This window comes from Gasterosteus aculeatus, chromosome X, assembly GCF_964276395.1.
Source record: "Gasterosteus aculeatus chromosome X, fGasAcu3.hap1.1, whole genome shotgun sequence".
Classification (NCBI taxonomy): domain Eukaryota; kingdom Metazoa; phylum Chordata; class Actinopteri; order Perciformes; family Gasterosteidae; genus Gasterosteus; species Gasterosteus aculeatus.
Window position 1 is genome coordinate 7,057,372 of NC_135698.1, and position 17,530 is coordinate 7,074,901.

At 46.4% G+C, this 17,530-nt stretch overlaps 1 protein-coding gene across 1 annotated transcript in view; it reads right to left on the minus strand.

The window, feature by feature from the left end:
- Positions 1-17,530, minus strand: part of LOC120808908 (FYVE, RhoGEF and PH domain-containing protein 4) — a 34,219-nt gene that overhangs the window by 13,891 nt on the left and 2,798 nt on the right. The window contains 1 exon segment of the mRNA XM_040162219.2: positions 1,524-1,604. Coding sequence (XP_040018153.2) covers positions 1,524-1,604 — 81 coding nt within the window.

Below are 17,530 nucleotides of genomic sequence, written 5' to 3' on the forward strand. Positions count from 1 at the left end.
TCTCCGATGGGCCTCACATGCTCACTGAGGAGGATTGAAAGGAATGAGGCATCCCAGTAAACCAGTTTCACCGGGAAGCAATTGCAGTCCTTAAATTCCATTTAGATAACCTGCACGTGAAAGCGGCAAATGTGGACGCTTCAAGCAATGAAAACTACACAAAATCCCAGATGACTGTACAATGGTGACGCGACAACTGCCTCCTCCCGTTGGCAGAGTCTCACGCCCATTCAGGGTCGACTTGTGTCAGCGGCACGCAACCTCTGACCCTCAAACAGCTGTACAGACATGCAAGCACTACAAATCGGACTGTCCAGCAATAGTGGAAATGTAATCACAATGCAACATAGATGTTCACGCTTCTGTCTGATTTCCACCTTAAATCTTTATTTAGGTTTGACCCTGCGCTGAGGGGTTTTTGTCGGAGCTTTTGGACAGAGGACATGGCTGAACTTCACCATCAGCCAGATGTTTAGCATTGGCTTATTTATCTATTCAGTGTATTTGTCTATTTTAAGCACAATAACTCTTCCCTTTTTTCACATTTTCCTCTCCGTCACACACACACGCACACGGAGGAGGGGGGACGCAGCGAGTCAGGGATAAGTGCTGGAATGAGGTAATTGTCCTCAGCTGCATGTTGTCGAATGACTTGTGTCTCTTCCTTGTATAAGCAGCAGTGGCGATTTGGGGAAGGGGGGGGGGGGCAGAAGGAACACGTGTCAGGCCCGACGAGGAAAAACGCACTGTTCCTGCGAGCGTTATTGAATAAATAAAAGTGCCCGCACCCGAGAAACACCAAAGGAACCCCTGGATAACCAAGAAGTTATCACAGGTTAACGATCATTTTAAGAAAAAAGACAAACCGCATCGCACACCTCTCATTTCACTCCTATGTTCACACCGTAAAATAGTTTCAGTGAAGGGGGGCACGATGGAAATAAACCAACACATAGAAGACAGACCGAGGAGAGGAGGGGGGAAAGGATACAGTGGGGGTGACGGGAGAGGATGACACGCAAAGTGATACAAAACAGTGGAGAAACAGGAAGACACCGGGGGGACAGATGCAGCATTGGAGACACACACACACACACACACACACACACACACACACACACACACACACACACACACACACACACACACACACACACACACACACACACACACACACACACACACACACACACACACACACACACACGTGATATAACAATAGCGCAAGCAGCTTTCTTCACACTGGTGCTGCAGGGAGCTTCAACCTGCATCACATCAACCGGGGCTTAAAGTTCACTTCACTGCAGCCATGGAAGAAGTGGATCTTTTTGCCAGATATGGTTAAAAAAAAAAAAAAAAAAAAAAAAAAAAAAAAAGGAAATATGACTGAAAGGCTTCAAATGGAAAAAAACAGACACGGAGCGCATCAAACATCAAACAAACAGCAATGTTTCAAGCGATTGAAATAAAAGCAGGGAGGCAGCAGTAACAGGGAAAGGGGGGGCAAGGGGGGTGGCGCTTACCTCTGGAGTGTTCAATTTTCACCGCCACGCAGGCCTCCTCCGCATTCTTGGACGGGAAGCAGTCAGCTTTGCTTTTCTTCTCTGCAACAACAAAACACAACTCAAGTCACCGAAAAAGCAGCAGCATGCTCGGCGTATTTACGGTTCCTGAAGCGCTCTTCTGGTCGCAGCCTTGATCGGGATCAGGGGTGGGCTTGTGTTTGTTTTGAGAACGAAGAGGAATATACATCCCCTCGGGGATGGAAACCCTAATTAGTCTGTGTGTGATATGTAGGGCACAGTCTGTAGGGAGAGCCAGTATTTTTTAATATGCACATAAAAGATTAAACAGAAAATAGCAACATAGTAAGAACAATGAAGGGCCCACGCACACAAACACACGCGCACACGCACGCAGTTTGTCTGCTCTGTCTGATCTAACACGAAGCACCCAGGCTGCAGGATGATGATCTGTAGACAACAGCTGCACGATCCGCATGTTCCGACAAATTAAAGTTGAGCGGACTTCATCCCGATTCCTTTTCTTTGCACTCACTGGGCTATAAATGACATCAAATTGATGATGACGGCTCACCAATCAACCACAACAGTCAAAAACCTGTTTCATCACCTTTCCCTGTTCTTTATAGGAAGTATTAGCCACATGTGACGCATTGTGCCCCATTGGTCCCCGTTGTGCGAGTCATTTGTGCCAGTGTCATTAGCCTCTCCTCTCCTTGCACATGCATTTGAAGGGATGATGATCATGTATTCTGATAGATTGAGGTTACTTTCACAATCAGCTGTGTATGACTAAAGCTTGAAATGACTTCCTACATGACCACAACATCTGATTACCTAACGCAAACCAATAAAGGACGGGTCACGGTAGTCCGTGCTCTCCAAACTTGAAATATTTCTTTGTCTCGTCATTCAATTGTTTACTTGTAACAATAGGCTGAGGGTGGATTTACGCACATTTTGGTATTGAATTAAAATGTGAGAACGCTGTCTCATTGTTTCCCTTAATACAGTACAGAAATATTATTTGCATTAAGTATATACAGACTATGTGAGTAGGTGTGTGTGTGTGTGTGTGTGAGAAGGGGGGTATAATGTCCTGGCTCAGGGCTTAAAGAAGGGCTTTCTCCACTCACCATCTGGACAGTACTGCTTGCTGTTCTCACACACACACACACACACACACACACACAAGTTGTACCTCAATCTGTTATATAAATTCTCTATTCAGAATATTCTGTAACACACGTAAGCAGCTTATCAAAGGCATTACGTCCATATCAGACGCTTTTCTATTGAGACAACCCACTAAGTCAACTGTGACCCCCCCCTCCCCCCATCACCCTCCCGGTCCCCCAACTTTGGCCACGTGACCAGAATCCCCACAGGCCCATTGTTTCCTGAAGAGGGGGATGTGTAATGTGTCAGCACTGAAAACACACTTTAAAAAACTCTCCACCACAACAAAGGTGACGACAAGCATGAAGGGTGTAAAGGTCAAAAGAATGTTGCTGCTGTTGAGATGTCGGAGTGGGGTCGACCTACTTCAGGATGGGGAGACTCTCACTGGTCCACCTACCGGCCCGACCTTAAACTTCCTCTTCCTGTCCCGTCGACTTCCTGTTTTTCATATTTTATATTCTGCCTCAACTCTAAGCAGACCAACTCTCAAAAGGGAAACTGCAAGAGAATCCCAAGCACACATCAACATGCACCTCAGGCATGAGCTCGGAGGAAACGTGAAACACGGTTCACAACCAGGTCAGGTCCTGTCGCACCAACTGCACGGGAGTTAGAGGAGGTAAAAGGTATCGACGCATTTCTCTCAGGATTGTAATGACACGACTGCACCAACTGAGTTATAACCCGAGCCTGACCTTCAAAAGGACATCCTACCCCCCCCCCGCTGTCTGCTGACATTCACTCTGCACTTCAACACATCTTGCGCGCTTTGAAGCTCACATAAAAAAATGTGGAGTTGTGCCATTTAACATGTTACACATTATGGGCGCCGTGTGTTTAGCAGAAGCAGACGCCAGCCGGAGCAGAAACGTCTTCCCCTGCACCATATGCATAGGTAAAAAAAAAAAAAAAAAAAGTACCGTAAAACACAAAAGTCAACACAATCATTTGATGCCACTAACAATCATTACAAATGCAACCAAGGTAGACAATACGTAACTATATATTTGCATTGATGATAGTTGTACGCTGCTATATTAATGCTCTGCGCCGTCTGGTTTCTTCCTATAAATACGTACCCTAGATTGCTGCGCCTGTAATCCAGATTTGGGATTAAAGTCTGGATTACAGGTATAACAATCCAAGCATGTCGTTCACCTTTCCACAAGTCACGAGTAATTACTGTAGTGGTTCCTCCACAACCGATAAAATAAGCTGAAACCAAAACCAGCGGTACTTCCCCCGATGTCCTTCAGCTGCTGTGCTGTTTACCAGAAAGAACTCTTCCTCCACGGTACCTGAGAGCACCCTGATCCAGAACCGCCGCTTTTCCTCCATCCTGGCGACCATACTGCGTTTATCCATCTCAGAACGAGGGTCTGATCAGCGACTTTACGGGGAAATAATTGAAGTCCCTTTTTCAGACGCAGGTTGCTCCGTCGCCTGGTTACTTAATGTCTGTATTTAGCCATCAAACCCTTAGAGTGCCTCTCCTGTGACTGTACCAACCGGTTCCCCTGAAACCAGAGTCACCAGGTGAGGGAGAAACTTAAGCAGGAAGGAAGGGGGGGGGCGAAATATTTGTTTAAGATGCGGATTCTGCGGTTCCTTTTAATCATTTCTATAATATTTAGTTTCGAGGGTTAGCCAGTACTCAAGGGCACAGTCGTTCCAGGGTGGGAGGAGGGGGAACACTGTAAATAAGTGCAGAGGGAAGGGGGAGAAAGGCGGGGAGAGGAACGCGTAGAGACAATGTAAATTAAGCAGCCGGAAAAGTTAATAATTAACCGTCTGCAGTCGTGCCAAACACATATCTACTATGATGCACCACGTTATTCTTTGCTCCTGTGCAAGTGCATCCTTGCTGTATTTCCCCACATGCTAACTGTATTAGACTGAGTGCATCAACCCGCCCAAAGCCCAATTATAACCTCATTTCAAGCCTCATATACTGCAGCAAAAACTAAATCAGAGAAGGGCGTCTTTCCTGTCACCATGAGAAGCAGAGGCTACCGAATGTCTAAAAAAATGCTTTTCCTGCCTAAAAGGTCCTACTAACCTCAAGCTCATTTGCATGGCAGTGGCAGATAGTGATTACTATTCAAATGTAGCTCATAAATAATGGAAAGGAAAGAACATATTAATATGCCGAGACACACCCCTTTAATCATACTGAGGTTCTTACTGGGGAAAATGTGCGTGTGTGTGTGTGTGAGCACATGTCTCAGGTTTTAATGCTCGACACAGAAGAGATTGGCTGTTGAATGAGACCAGATGCGCTCGTCTACCTTCTCTCTTGTGCCTCCATAATGGACAATTAGAGTCATGGTTTTCTGCCGGTGAGAACGACAAGGCCTCGTAGAGGTTTACGAGGTAAAACCAACCAGATGAGACCCCTGTCTGCAGCTCATGGAGTGAACATAGACTTATGATGTAGTTTTACTCTCCATTCAACATTTCAGCTCACGGATATACTATTATACAAATAATAGCAACGTATTTACAGCATATCAATGGCTTCCTCGTGAGTATTGTTTTGACCTGGAAACATGATGAACTGCTGAATGAGATGGTAATTCTTTGTGGCTTCAACAAACCCTCTCACATACCAATCCATATTTTATGGTAAAATAAACATATTGCTTATAGTGCAGCAAAAGAAGCTGCAAAAATAACATTCAAAAATGTTTGGCAAACAGCTGACTCTATATACACATCACGCACACAAGCAGCAGCACTAGCAATGTGAAGAAGTCCAATGTTCACACTTTTTGTGCCTTTTATTAACTGACAATGGAAATAGTTGGTTCGTTAGCTTCTGAATGCTTCTAAATGCTGCTGTATGTTCACCAGCTGGTCACTAACTTGATGATGAGACTGAATCAAGAGGTAATAGCGTAGTTAAAAGGACACTGTCATGCACAGTAGAGCTGAAGGTAACAGCACAATACGTCTACTAATACTAATTATCTGCTTCACTTTATATTTGAACCATTGTTGGTGAAAGACCAGCTTTAACTTCCTGCATACTTTTGTTTTTTCACGCCTGTAGAAAAAATGTTGAATAACCTTTGCACTATGTGGTGGATATGGTCCATCTGGTTTGTGCGTCTTGTGCAAGATTCCACCAGAAATAAATAAAGACACTTCCTCTTCCTCACGTTCCACCAACTTAAACATGTGCGTCATAAAATGTGTACATCGTGTGCACACGCTGCCTCCATCTACTGCCCGATTCCCCCAGCGCGCTCCCAACTCTGCCTCAGCGTGCAAACATAAGCTTCTAGCATGATCCGAAAACGCGCTCCGTGGCCCGTGTCTAACGAGGGCAGGACCAGTGGGAGACCGGGCGCGGCGCGATCCCCAACCTGAACGGCGGCATCCCTGTTAAGCACTCCGGCGTGAACGTGTGACGAAAGCCAAAAAAGAAAAGGAGAGAGAGAGAGAGCTGTGATCACTGTTCAGAGAAAGATGACCACGGCTGGATATCAGAAGGCAAACATTTGGCTACTTGACTGACCTATGGGCAGTTGTGAAACTGAGTTGTTAGAAGAAAACAACAACAACAACAACAGCAGCAGCAGTGTGGGGATAGTGGACTCTGGATCACTGGGAAGCGAGCAAAGGATCGATTGGTGGAAGTAGATTATGCAATAACACAGGCGGTCCAGTCATGCGCTCCTCCCCCTATTTTCTCTCTTACTTCCTCCCGGTCACCGCTTTTCTTTTCTCTGTCGGCCTCTTGTTGCGTTCTCCATCGCCTTCTTTATCCTTCTTTCACTCCCCTCTAACCCCCACCCCCCCTCCCGTGACCTGCCTGTCTACCTTGGACAACAGCTCACAGCTGCTCCCAAATGTGTCGATCAATAAGCCGTCAGGCCGATCACCACGTCTGACTGGGCCCCAGCAGGCCCCGGTCCACAAATGAACAGCAGTGCTTATCCGCGGCGTGCCCTTTCATGATAAGGCCGACGCAAACGCTTTTGAAAGGTCTCACAGATGTGAAGTGCAGATACACGGAAGGGACGTCCTCTTTGTGTTTAAATAAATCCAATAAAATCAGGACGTGACTTTAAAAAGCAATAAAATGCAGTCAAAACCAGCTGCACACTCGTGTTTGTATTAATTCAGTGAAGTGATGCCCGGGGGGGGGGGGGCGTTTATCTCTTTCCATAATTGAGTTTCCATTCTGTGCCATTTTTAGGAGACATGTTTATAGAAATGGCTATTCAAATTTCTCATCAAAAGTAAATGGCTTTCTGAACTTCAGTAGTAGCTCCATCTCCAAAAATAACCCCATGAGAAATCTCTCAATCTGATGCTGACGGTTGTTGTTGCTCGTCTAAATCTGGCAACAACTCTCGCTGTCTAAAGAGGAAAAAAAAAAAACAATCAAAGAAGGCCATGGGTAATATTCTAATGCGCCGCATTGAGAGCGAGGCCTTGCAGAGTGCTCGTGGTGGACAGATATGTGGTCAGAAACATGCCGGAGGAGGATTTCTCACTGCTGCGTGTATGCTGAGAGGGTGCAAACTGAAATCCTTGTTACGGGCCTTTATCCACACCGACCGGCTGAGCTCCTCCACCATAAAGCAAATGCCCAATCGTAGCGTAGCAACGGTGACTAGGAGTCATGCACACGGGGCCGCAGTCAAAATATGAATAAATGGCACGTGTATCTGTTCTAACCATGTTTAAGGCTCTAATGCTAGCAATAGATTTTAGGAAGTTGTCCAAGAGGGTTCTGTGTTTCATAGTTTCTATGTTAATATTGACGCTGTGACATTTTGAATTCTTGTTTGAAACTTGTGCAACACTTGTTGGCCTTGTTTGACAAATGACTTTTCATTTTTAAGTATTAAATGTGCAGAAGATGGGAAGCTGGGATGCTTGGCAACAGCATTGATGAGGCCCGGCGCTTAGCGATGAATCCAACTCATCAAACTCTTGATTAATCCTTTGATCCGCCGCAAATGTCTCTCTGTTCACCTCTTTCCTTTTCGATTCCGGTGTGTTGGAGACGCAGTGAGCCACACAGACTCATTAATGCTGAATCGTTTTGACCTGATGCATTATGGATGGAGTAAATAGAATGCTGAATATAATGCCAATCAAACAGCGTGGGTAAAAAGCTGGTGGCTCAAACGGGATCATTGTTACCCGCTATGAATGAAGCGCTCTGACCGGAGGCACCGACTGCCCGTATCCTCAGCGCGCAGCAGGAATGCAGGCGAGCCTGCGGCGGAGCTCGCGGCACTAATGACACTAAACATTTCAAATGACACAAACTTCCTGTTTAGGTGAACGTCCTTGCTTCCTCATTTCTGTCGCCGCGCTTGTCAGAAATCTTTCCTTAAGTCGGATCCCTTCGCTCAACACATTTAAACCCGCAGTGAGTCACCTTCCGTGTCTCCGAATTCCCACACACAGCAGCATTTAATCTGACAAGTCCGGTGGAATGAAGCGTCAAACCGTATCAGCATTTGTGGTCCTGCGTCACGGGAGGCTCGCCAGAACCTGTGACGCCTGAGCAAAAATGACACGGCACTTTTTGACTGCGGCACTTAGAAGATTAACAAAATATGCCGAGAGGTAAAGAAGGAGAAAAGGAAGCAGCGAGATGAGGAGGCTCAATCCCACAGGGATTAAGCTGTAGTTGCTGATTCTGGTAAAAAGACGCAGGGGGGGGATTTATATCATCAGCTTACAGACACACCATCAACAAAACTGATAACAAAATACAAAGAACAAGTCACACTGTGAGAAAGTTCTCAGAACCCGACTGCAACGTTCACTTCCGTGTGTGGACATTAGTATTCATTACAATGAGGCTGTTGGCACTCATTCCTCCTTTTAGCTTCTTCTTAGAGCTGGGACTTAACCTCGGTTTCTCTTTTCTTTCTCCCCATTCCATTCCATGTCACTTAGCTGACGCTTTTATCCAAAGCGACTTACATTACATTACATTCCACTTCGTTCGCTGCTGGGGACGTGTTACGGATCTGCATTTGTACACAAATGGGATGGAAAAGATAAGCCTGGCGACCGATCCAGACGTCCATGACAACTTTTACAGTGACAACAAGCCCCCCCCCTAATTAAACCCCCCATCACAGTATTTTTAATCTGAGCCACGAAGGCCTCTCCTCTTTGCTAACTTCTGTTTCCATCCTGAGCTCTTGGACTTACATTCACAGTCACAATCTTGATCCCTGATCCAGGTGCCTGGTAGCTTAAGGCCCACTGGACGGTTGCGTCCATCGCATCACACAAACAGCAGGATCAAACGCCCGCCACCGCCCACAGGTACGGGAAGGGGATCTCATGGGAGCAGGGAGGGGAGGGGGGGGGGGGCAACACGAGCACCAGAGAAAATGTATTGCTGCAGATAAAGTTAATGGTTTCAAAAGACTTTATAGAGGATATTTAGCCTAACGAGAAAGAAAGCATTGGGCAAACGTCCCGCTTCTTCATTTGTCTGATAATAAAAAGGTCATTTATGCAGCAATTTATTGTTTTATAAATGAAATGCCATTTTCCTTTGATGCTGTTCGGATCCAAGATAGAGTGCAGTGACCACACGCCCGCGTCTATCATCAAGAGATTGTATTGCAGCTCTAATGACAAGGTGACTTTAAATCATAGTTTACAACACCGGCACACAATATACACACACACACACACACACACACACACACACACTCAGACGCCCACACACTATCTTGCATATTTTCCCACAGCTGAGGCCCGATTACGCACATCATGGCAAACAGAGTTAACTGAGGTGGCCCCTACGTGCACGAGGTGTGTCTGTGTGTTTCTGACGTGAATAGCCTGCAGCTGAGGGGGTTAGCAAACAACGCCTTGAAAAAAAATGAATAGTGCCACCAGCTAATACAGCCTCCACTGCCTAGAGTCCCTGCAGCACGCACACACGCACACACACACACACACACTCCCAGCCACTGCTGCCACAGTGACAGCGCCCGGCAGGATCATCCTGTGGTGGGATCCAGGGTTTCTCTTTTGTGATGTGCGCTCCCCTCTTTGTTAACCATCAGCCTCAGCAGGCGACATGCGTGTGTGTGTGCGTGTGCGTCTTTGCAGCACAGCAAACGCCTTCTCAGTGTCTCTGTGGTCTCGTGCACCACCCGCATTTTCATCTCTGTTAACCCAGCAGCCCCCTGCCCCCCCCCCCCCCCCCCACCCCGGCTGCATTGTGCACTCGATGGGTCGGGTCTCTCTCTGTGACTGACCGGTAAACGGCTCTAAAAAAAGAGGGGAGGCACTAACCTGAGCAGAGGGTCGAGTCCGGTGAGAGAAACGAGGTGGAGTCCAGTGAAGGAATTGAAATCCACTGCTACACTGAAGAGAAAAGATCTCTCTCTCTCTCTCCCTCCCCTCCCCTCCCCTCTCTCTCTCGCTCTCTCTCTCTCTCTCTCTCTCTCTCTCGCTGTGCCGCCCGCACAGTCAGGCTTAGGCTTGTGTTAAACTGCTGGTTGCATCCTTCCTCCTCTCTCTCTCTCTCTCACACACACACACACACACACACACACTGACGGACCGACCTCCCTCTTGCCGTCTCAGATGCTGTCTGTCTTCTTTCACCGTTTTTCCTCATTCCGTCTCTAAGGCGAAGGGAAGATAATCACATTCCAGCGGAGATGGGGCATATGGCGGGGGGAGCGGCACACTCCAGCCCCAGAGTAAAGCCCCCTCTGTGCGTGAGTGTGTGTCGCACGGACAATCGGTCCCATTGTGTTTGGGTGAGGGGAGGGCCAGTGACGGAGGGGGGGGGGAAGCCAATGGCCGTACTCATCTGCTGTCCCTGTTGCTGCTGCTGCTGGCTGGAGCAGATAGAGGTGCTGAGCGTGACGCAAAAAAACAACCCCCCTCCATGAAGAGAGGCAGGGGGGAGGGGAGGCGGGGGGGACACACACCCAAAAGACAAGGCATCTGGTGAGACAGATGATGAAGAATTGATGAGTGTGTGTTTATAGAATCTCAGCTGGGGGATGAATTCCCTTCTCTCAGGGTTCACAGTGAGTGGCACGTCGCAGGTAGTCGGAGAAGTGGAAGTGAAGTCCACCCACTCGTTTCCCATGGCAACCAAACAGGGGTTACGATACAAACGGAACCAAATAGGCACATGTCGTTTTGAAACGAGATCTGCGTTGTGAGCCGGAGCGGTCTGTCTATCTGAGACAAGTGAAAAGTCCAAGCTAAGAAAACTGACAAATGAATTGAACACTTTGCTTTCAAATGTTTGTTCATTTCTGTATTTTACAAAGCTCAAACCACAGGTTAAACTATTTGAAATCCAATGCATGAGGCAGTGCAAGTTCCTCCAGATGGCTTCTTACTTGTTTTAAGCACAAAAGGTTCCATGCACGGCAATGACGGTCTGTTTGACAAGAGATTAAATACCTTAATTATCTTAAATATCTTGTGTCATTTCCATGTTCCCCTTAGGATGAACTGTAATAACCTTTGCTCACTTTTCTTAGAGTGCCATCATCTGGACAACAAATTGAATTTGTCCAATACTTATTTTTATGACCAAATACCTTCATAATATGAGATATTCACTATCAGCTCAACCTGATGAAATGCTACCATGCTAACTAGACTTCGATGGTGACCATGTAATCGTTACACCTGATAAAGATCGTTGTCAGCGTATTGCCATTGAGAGAGCATGTTGCCATGGTAGCGATATCATTTCTTCTGAAAGCCTCAACTGAGACTCTTTTAGAAGTGTGGACATGGTGAGAAACAGCACTCAGTTGTTGCCAAATTGAACCTGTCTGTGAACATGACCTGGGGGCCCCATGAGGGTTACAGTGGCACGCAGAGAGAAGCGTTGCTTTCACAAGTTGTGTGAAGAAACATAATCTCGGTAAAATGTGACGCAGACACAGTTACACAAGGGGCACTGGCCTGAAAAGAGTCATGTCGAGGGTCTTCTCTCCAATTCAGACTGACGCATCATCACGGACTTGACCTCTTTTCCAATTCCATCTCTGTCATTGCATCTATATTTTCATCAAATGTTCTTTTAATCCCTCAACATTAATCCTCCATTTATTAACAAGCTCTTCTTCAACGATCTTCTTCTCACTTCCCAATTTATAATGTTTTACTGCAGCATGGAAATTCATGATGGTGCCAGTGATTTTTCATTCTTACCCGGACATTAGTGCTCATTAGAACGAAACCCATCCAGACCAGCAGTAACGCAAAGGGACCTGTTCAAAGCAAACACACAAATATTCTCGCACACGACCGGATGCACACTTGTGAGTCGGTGCAGGCCAAATTACACGTAATGAGTGTCTCAAAGGCCCAGAGAGTCAATAACTATATCCAGACTCCACCACCAGCAGCGTTACGTGCGCTGCCTGCATGTCTCTGCAGCGTGTTTAAGCCACACGCAAGATATCACGGGGGAACAGAAATAACTGCATCCTGCAGAGCCGCTACTACAGGTCAGTGCTGTCAGAGAGCCTGCACTCATGCACACACACACCTACGCACGCGAACACTTTCTGTGTGAGCCTCCAGGGTCTCATAGCTCATTAGGACAGCAGTGAAAGCTTATTAAGGAGAGTGAACTTTGACGAAAAGCAGGGGAGCACCGCTCCACTTTGCTGACTGTTGTGTAGCGAAGAGACCGTGTTCACTGAGGTCCAAAAAGCATTTGTACTGCTGTAACAAATTTGTGACCAAATGCAGTCAATATAACCACACTGATGAGAAAGGCTGGCTCAGTGATTGGCCCCCCGGACTCACTCGAGGTCATTTATAAAAAGTGAGCCTTTTGCAGAGGATGAGCTAATAAAGCTAAAGCTCCAGTAACGATCGACCGGCGTCAGTTAGGAAAAAAAATTCACCATCGTCTCAAAATAATGCAAAGGAAATAATAGAAATACTAAAACTGGAAATAGTTTTGAGAAGAGCATCCGGCATCTGGGGTGTGGTGAACAGTTTTGAGGCGATTACTATCTATCTGTCGTATTGTTTCCATAGTGACACTTAACAGAAGTATTCAGACAGGAAGTAAAAGACCCACTTATGTATTCTCTATACAATGGGCAATTTGACGTGAGTGCCCAGACATTATATATATATATATATATATATATTTTAGTATGAGAGACGCACATGCTGCAATGCTTTTCCAACCGCAGATCAATCGGCCGTCACACGCTGTGAACGTCAGCTTGCACACGTGTGCAAGTCAAGCGCCTTCCCTCCGGTATCTGGTTAGGATTCACAAGAAATGAAACACATCATGTACGATCGCCGCGACGAGTTTTGTGCACCTTAATTATTTCTGCCGGAATCAAACTCGTCGTCTTCACACTCGGGTGACCGTTGAGGTGTCACATGCCCCGACGTGCAGACACCCTCATGCCTCTGACGGTGTGGATGTAGTGTGTAGTGCTAGACAGAGAGGGAGGATTAATCTGTCACTTCAGTGCATTCGCATTAGATGGACCCGCTCAGGCTTGTTAAGCTGTTGAAGGTGCGATATAATTATACATTCCACTATAATTTAAACTTGTTTATCAAATCAAACTTGAAGTTAAGAGGAGAAGAGAATCATAACTGGCAATAAATTCTATTATTTTCAGACAATTATTGCGTGCACACGTGGGTCGTTCATATACACGGATACAATCTACCGTATGATTGTTTCTGAAATCATTTCTTTTAGTTTCATGGAGAGCGTTGTCAGACCATCAAGCAAATCAGCAGGAGAACATTAAACCAGGACCAGTCAAGCAAGTTATAAAAAATGACACTATGTTATCAAGACAGATGTGTGTGTGTGTATATATAGACACATTTACACACACAATTCAGGGTTATGTCTATCTCTTTTTATCATTTCTGTATTGGATTTAATGAATGAACCTTTAGTTTAACGTGTATTTCCTGATGGGGGTGTAGTCAGTTGTGTTGATTCTCGCTTTCATGTCTCAACGAGTTAATGGCCGATTCTTTAAGGAGATACTAATCAACCAATTCTCACCGCCTCGCTTATTATTCCTGTATATCTGCACATTGGAGTGTTATAATCACCCTGTCAGTACATCTGAACCCTCTAATATATCTCAGCTATACGTCAGTAGCAGTGGAAACAAATTCTGTTGGCTTTAATACTAATCCCTGTGCATTGCAAGTGGCCATTTTCAATTTAAGTCAGCCGGCTATCAAGCGCGAAACAACATAATATATGTGCATACATCTGTTTCTGTCCTTTTTCTCTCTTCTGCCTCACCACCTTCCTCCCACTCACCACACTGGTCACCGTGCACTTGTTTTGTACCTTCCTAATACTGCAGCTGGCATTTCCCTCTCCCCTCTCACACGTCCACCTACTCTGTGTCTCCCTCCCTCCCTGGCCTGCTAAGAGAGGAGAGGAGAGGGGAGGAGAGCAGCATGGCTCGGGGCCATTACCCATCACATCTCTATAAGCAGAGAACCACAGGCCTCTCTCTCTCACACACACACACACACACACACACACACACACACACACACACACACACACACACACACACACACACACACACACACACACACACACACACACACACACACACACACACACACACACACACACACACACACACACACCATTAATTAAAAAACACGTCGCTTAAAATGCGTGCACACATGCTTGTTCACCAGCACACACACACACGTCGCATTTTGAGCCCTGGCCGTTTTCATTGACTCCCGCCCCGCCCACGCCGTGCACATTATGAAGGTCAGTGATGAATAACGGGTATTGTCTGCAGACACACGCGTGTTCATAGACACACAGATACATGAACAAAAAGCTACAAAGACACAGCAAACTAGGTGCACAGGCCTAATCTCCATCCCTACAGCAGCAGGGCACATCTGTCACCAGGGCAGAACATAAACCCCCCCCCCCCCCCGACCCCCAGCACCCGCATCCAATGAACAACCCACCTTTGGATTGGTTCCCACATATAGCCTGGCAGACATGCACGGACACACAACGAGACGACCGTGCTGTCAAATGAAAATCAACCTGCCAAAAAAGTGAACGCTGACTGCAGTCGGTGGATACAGATTTCTAGACACCAAATGGATTAAACGATTAGTTTACCATCTCAGCACAGGAGACGGTTGGCTGCTTTCATTATCCACCTTATCTTCCTCATCTCTCCTCACAGTAAACACACAGAAGAAATCCCGCCGTAACCCACCCTGTGTTCGCAATAACACCCGAGGGTGATTAGTGAGAGCGATACGTACTTTATTATTTTCATGTTTGGGGGTGCATCAGTGACGGTGTGTGTTTGTATGTGTGCACAGTACACACGTGATCAATTGCACACTGTTACCTCGGCCAGCACGATGCCTGATTTGCAGAAAACTTGGAAGGATGTTGGACGGGCCCCCTCGAGTTGCAATACAGTTTCTGCTAACCTTGTAAGAGAGTGATTTCTTAAGTCAAGTGTCATTGCAGAGAAGCTTAAGACAATCATCAGCCATAGTTGACTCACCTCTACCGGTCCAAAAGGTGCATTCCTTAGACACTGCTGTGAGAATTCGCTGCACAAACTCAGATTGCTAGATCATGCATGTGCTCACCTCTCTGCTCCGCTTGCTGGAATGAATTATATTCTGTGCACGCTTAACCGATCGCATTTATTGAACTCTAAAAGAATTAACTAGGTTCCCCTCTACATCATTTAACGCTCCTACAGGGCAATCGCATCCCAACTATCTACATTATCGTTCTGGTATTGGGGAAAAGAAAACACTATGGCGCTCGTTGTATCACTTTAAAACAATCACAATCGTCTAGGAGCGGCGCGATGCAGCGACAATACCGGAGCAAAACAGCAAAATAGAGGCCGTGTAGTGCACACACAGCCGGGGGTGAAGAATGCTGCTTGTTATGGGCCGGGTGGCCCGCTTGTGTTCACAGTCCATTTGCAGTGATTCAGACTAGTGCCGTGCTGAGATTGGCTGTCATGAGGTATCATTACGGTTAGATGTGAAAGCTGATTGCCGTGGATGGCGCTGTAGTCGCACAAACAACTCTTACGCACAGGTAGGATGCCCTCCGGTGGCCACAGTCAGAATGACAAGTCCCATGATGCCTTCATTCAATGTCACCTGTCAGTAAAACACTCCTGATGCATGATGTCAGGGCTCGGACGTGCCGGAGGGAATGCATATCGATGTAGAGAGAGACAAAATACCAACTGTAGAAAAACTGTAAAATATATGACAGAGACAAGAAAGGAAACGACTTCCTGCAGGCACCTCCTGTTGAAGCAGCAGACGACCACACAGCGAGAGTCTCCAAGTTGGAAGATACAACATTGCCGATGGTGATAAATGTGTATCTGTATTGTATGAAATTGCATTATACAAAAACCTTCACTCACTTTATGAAGAATCCAAAAATAAATAAAGACAACCAGCACCTCAACACTAGTAATTCAGTCAATACGTGCAGGACCACAACACACTTAACCGCTTCCCAGAACTGCTGCAAGAACCCTTTGAAGGGTAAAATAAAAAAAGGCTTATCCAAACATATGAAAGCATAGACACTGATAGGGACAAGTTGTGTTCCTGGTGCTTGCGACCCCGTCTCCCACGTTGAAACAATGAGCACGGTGAAAGGACCCGGGCCTGCCGGTGGTCCCAGCCTTTTCCTTCCTGCCCATGAGAATGAGAGCAGAATGCCTCGGAGTGTTTCCTCTCGTCTGCTATTAAATAAGGAGCGACTCCGACAATACACGGCACCCCGAGAAAGGTGCTCGGTTGAGGGGCCGCAGTGTTACAGCACACACAAAATCACACATCCATTGCCTTACTCTGCTTCTAAACACACACGCACACAAACGTAGTTGGCTAACGCGCCATCAGAGACGTTGCCAAAAGGCCAGATTGGTTAGAAGGGGGTCTTAGAGGGGGGGGAGAAACGGTTCCCAGGCGTCGGAGAACAAAACTTTCTCTTTTTTTTCTCCAGCCGGGTGGATTTAAATGCTCGCTCACACAGCAGCAGGCCGGTCCACATGGAGACCGAAGCTGCGCCTCAGCGATTTCACTCCAAGTATGCTCCCGCTGCCTGGCGAGTAATACTGAAACACATGCATTGACTAAACACCGACCGATTAAGCTAATTAAAGAATATTAATACACGCAAATACTGCGAAGGGAGGGGAGTATTTTGGGTCAGCAACGCATCAGTGTAAAATAAATGTATGAGGAAAAGCAGCCAGATGAGATGATAACTTGGGAAAGTGGATCCTGCTCACTGCTACAGAATATAGAGATGAATTAAATGCCTGCCAAACAAGAATGACAGAACAGCAGCGACTGAGCAAGTCAAGAAGAAATGAATCACAGGAAGTTTGTGAACAGATGGGTCGAATAAAGAAAATCATTTTCTTAATCTAGCATCACCCTCCGTGACCTTTCAGTGTAAAACCAAACAGTGAGTCTTACCGTAACAGCACAGCAGACACATCTTTGCGCTTTTACCTCTCCGCCTCCAAAACCAGTACTTGCGCCGTCGTTTCATTGTCAGTTCACAGTCTTTTATTTTGAAAAAGCAAGTAAAGGGTCCACTTCTAACATATATATATATATACACTCAACTGAAGACAGTGTTCATCCCCACTGCGTCGTCTGGCCTGTAATCATCACCTACCGGAGGCGAGGTATTTCAGACAGCACCTCCGGAATCCAGTGGCCAGGTATTCCATGCGGCGTCCGAGCCGGTGGCCTTTAGAGACCAAATCAGTGTGAGCAGGCGACGG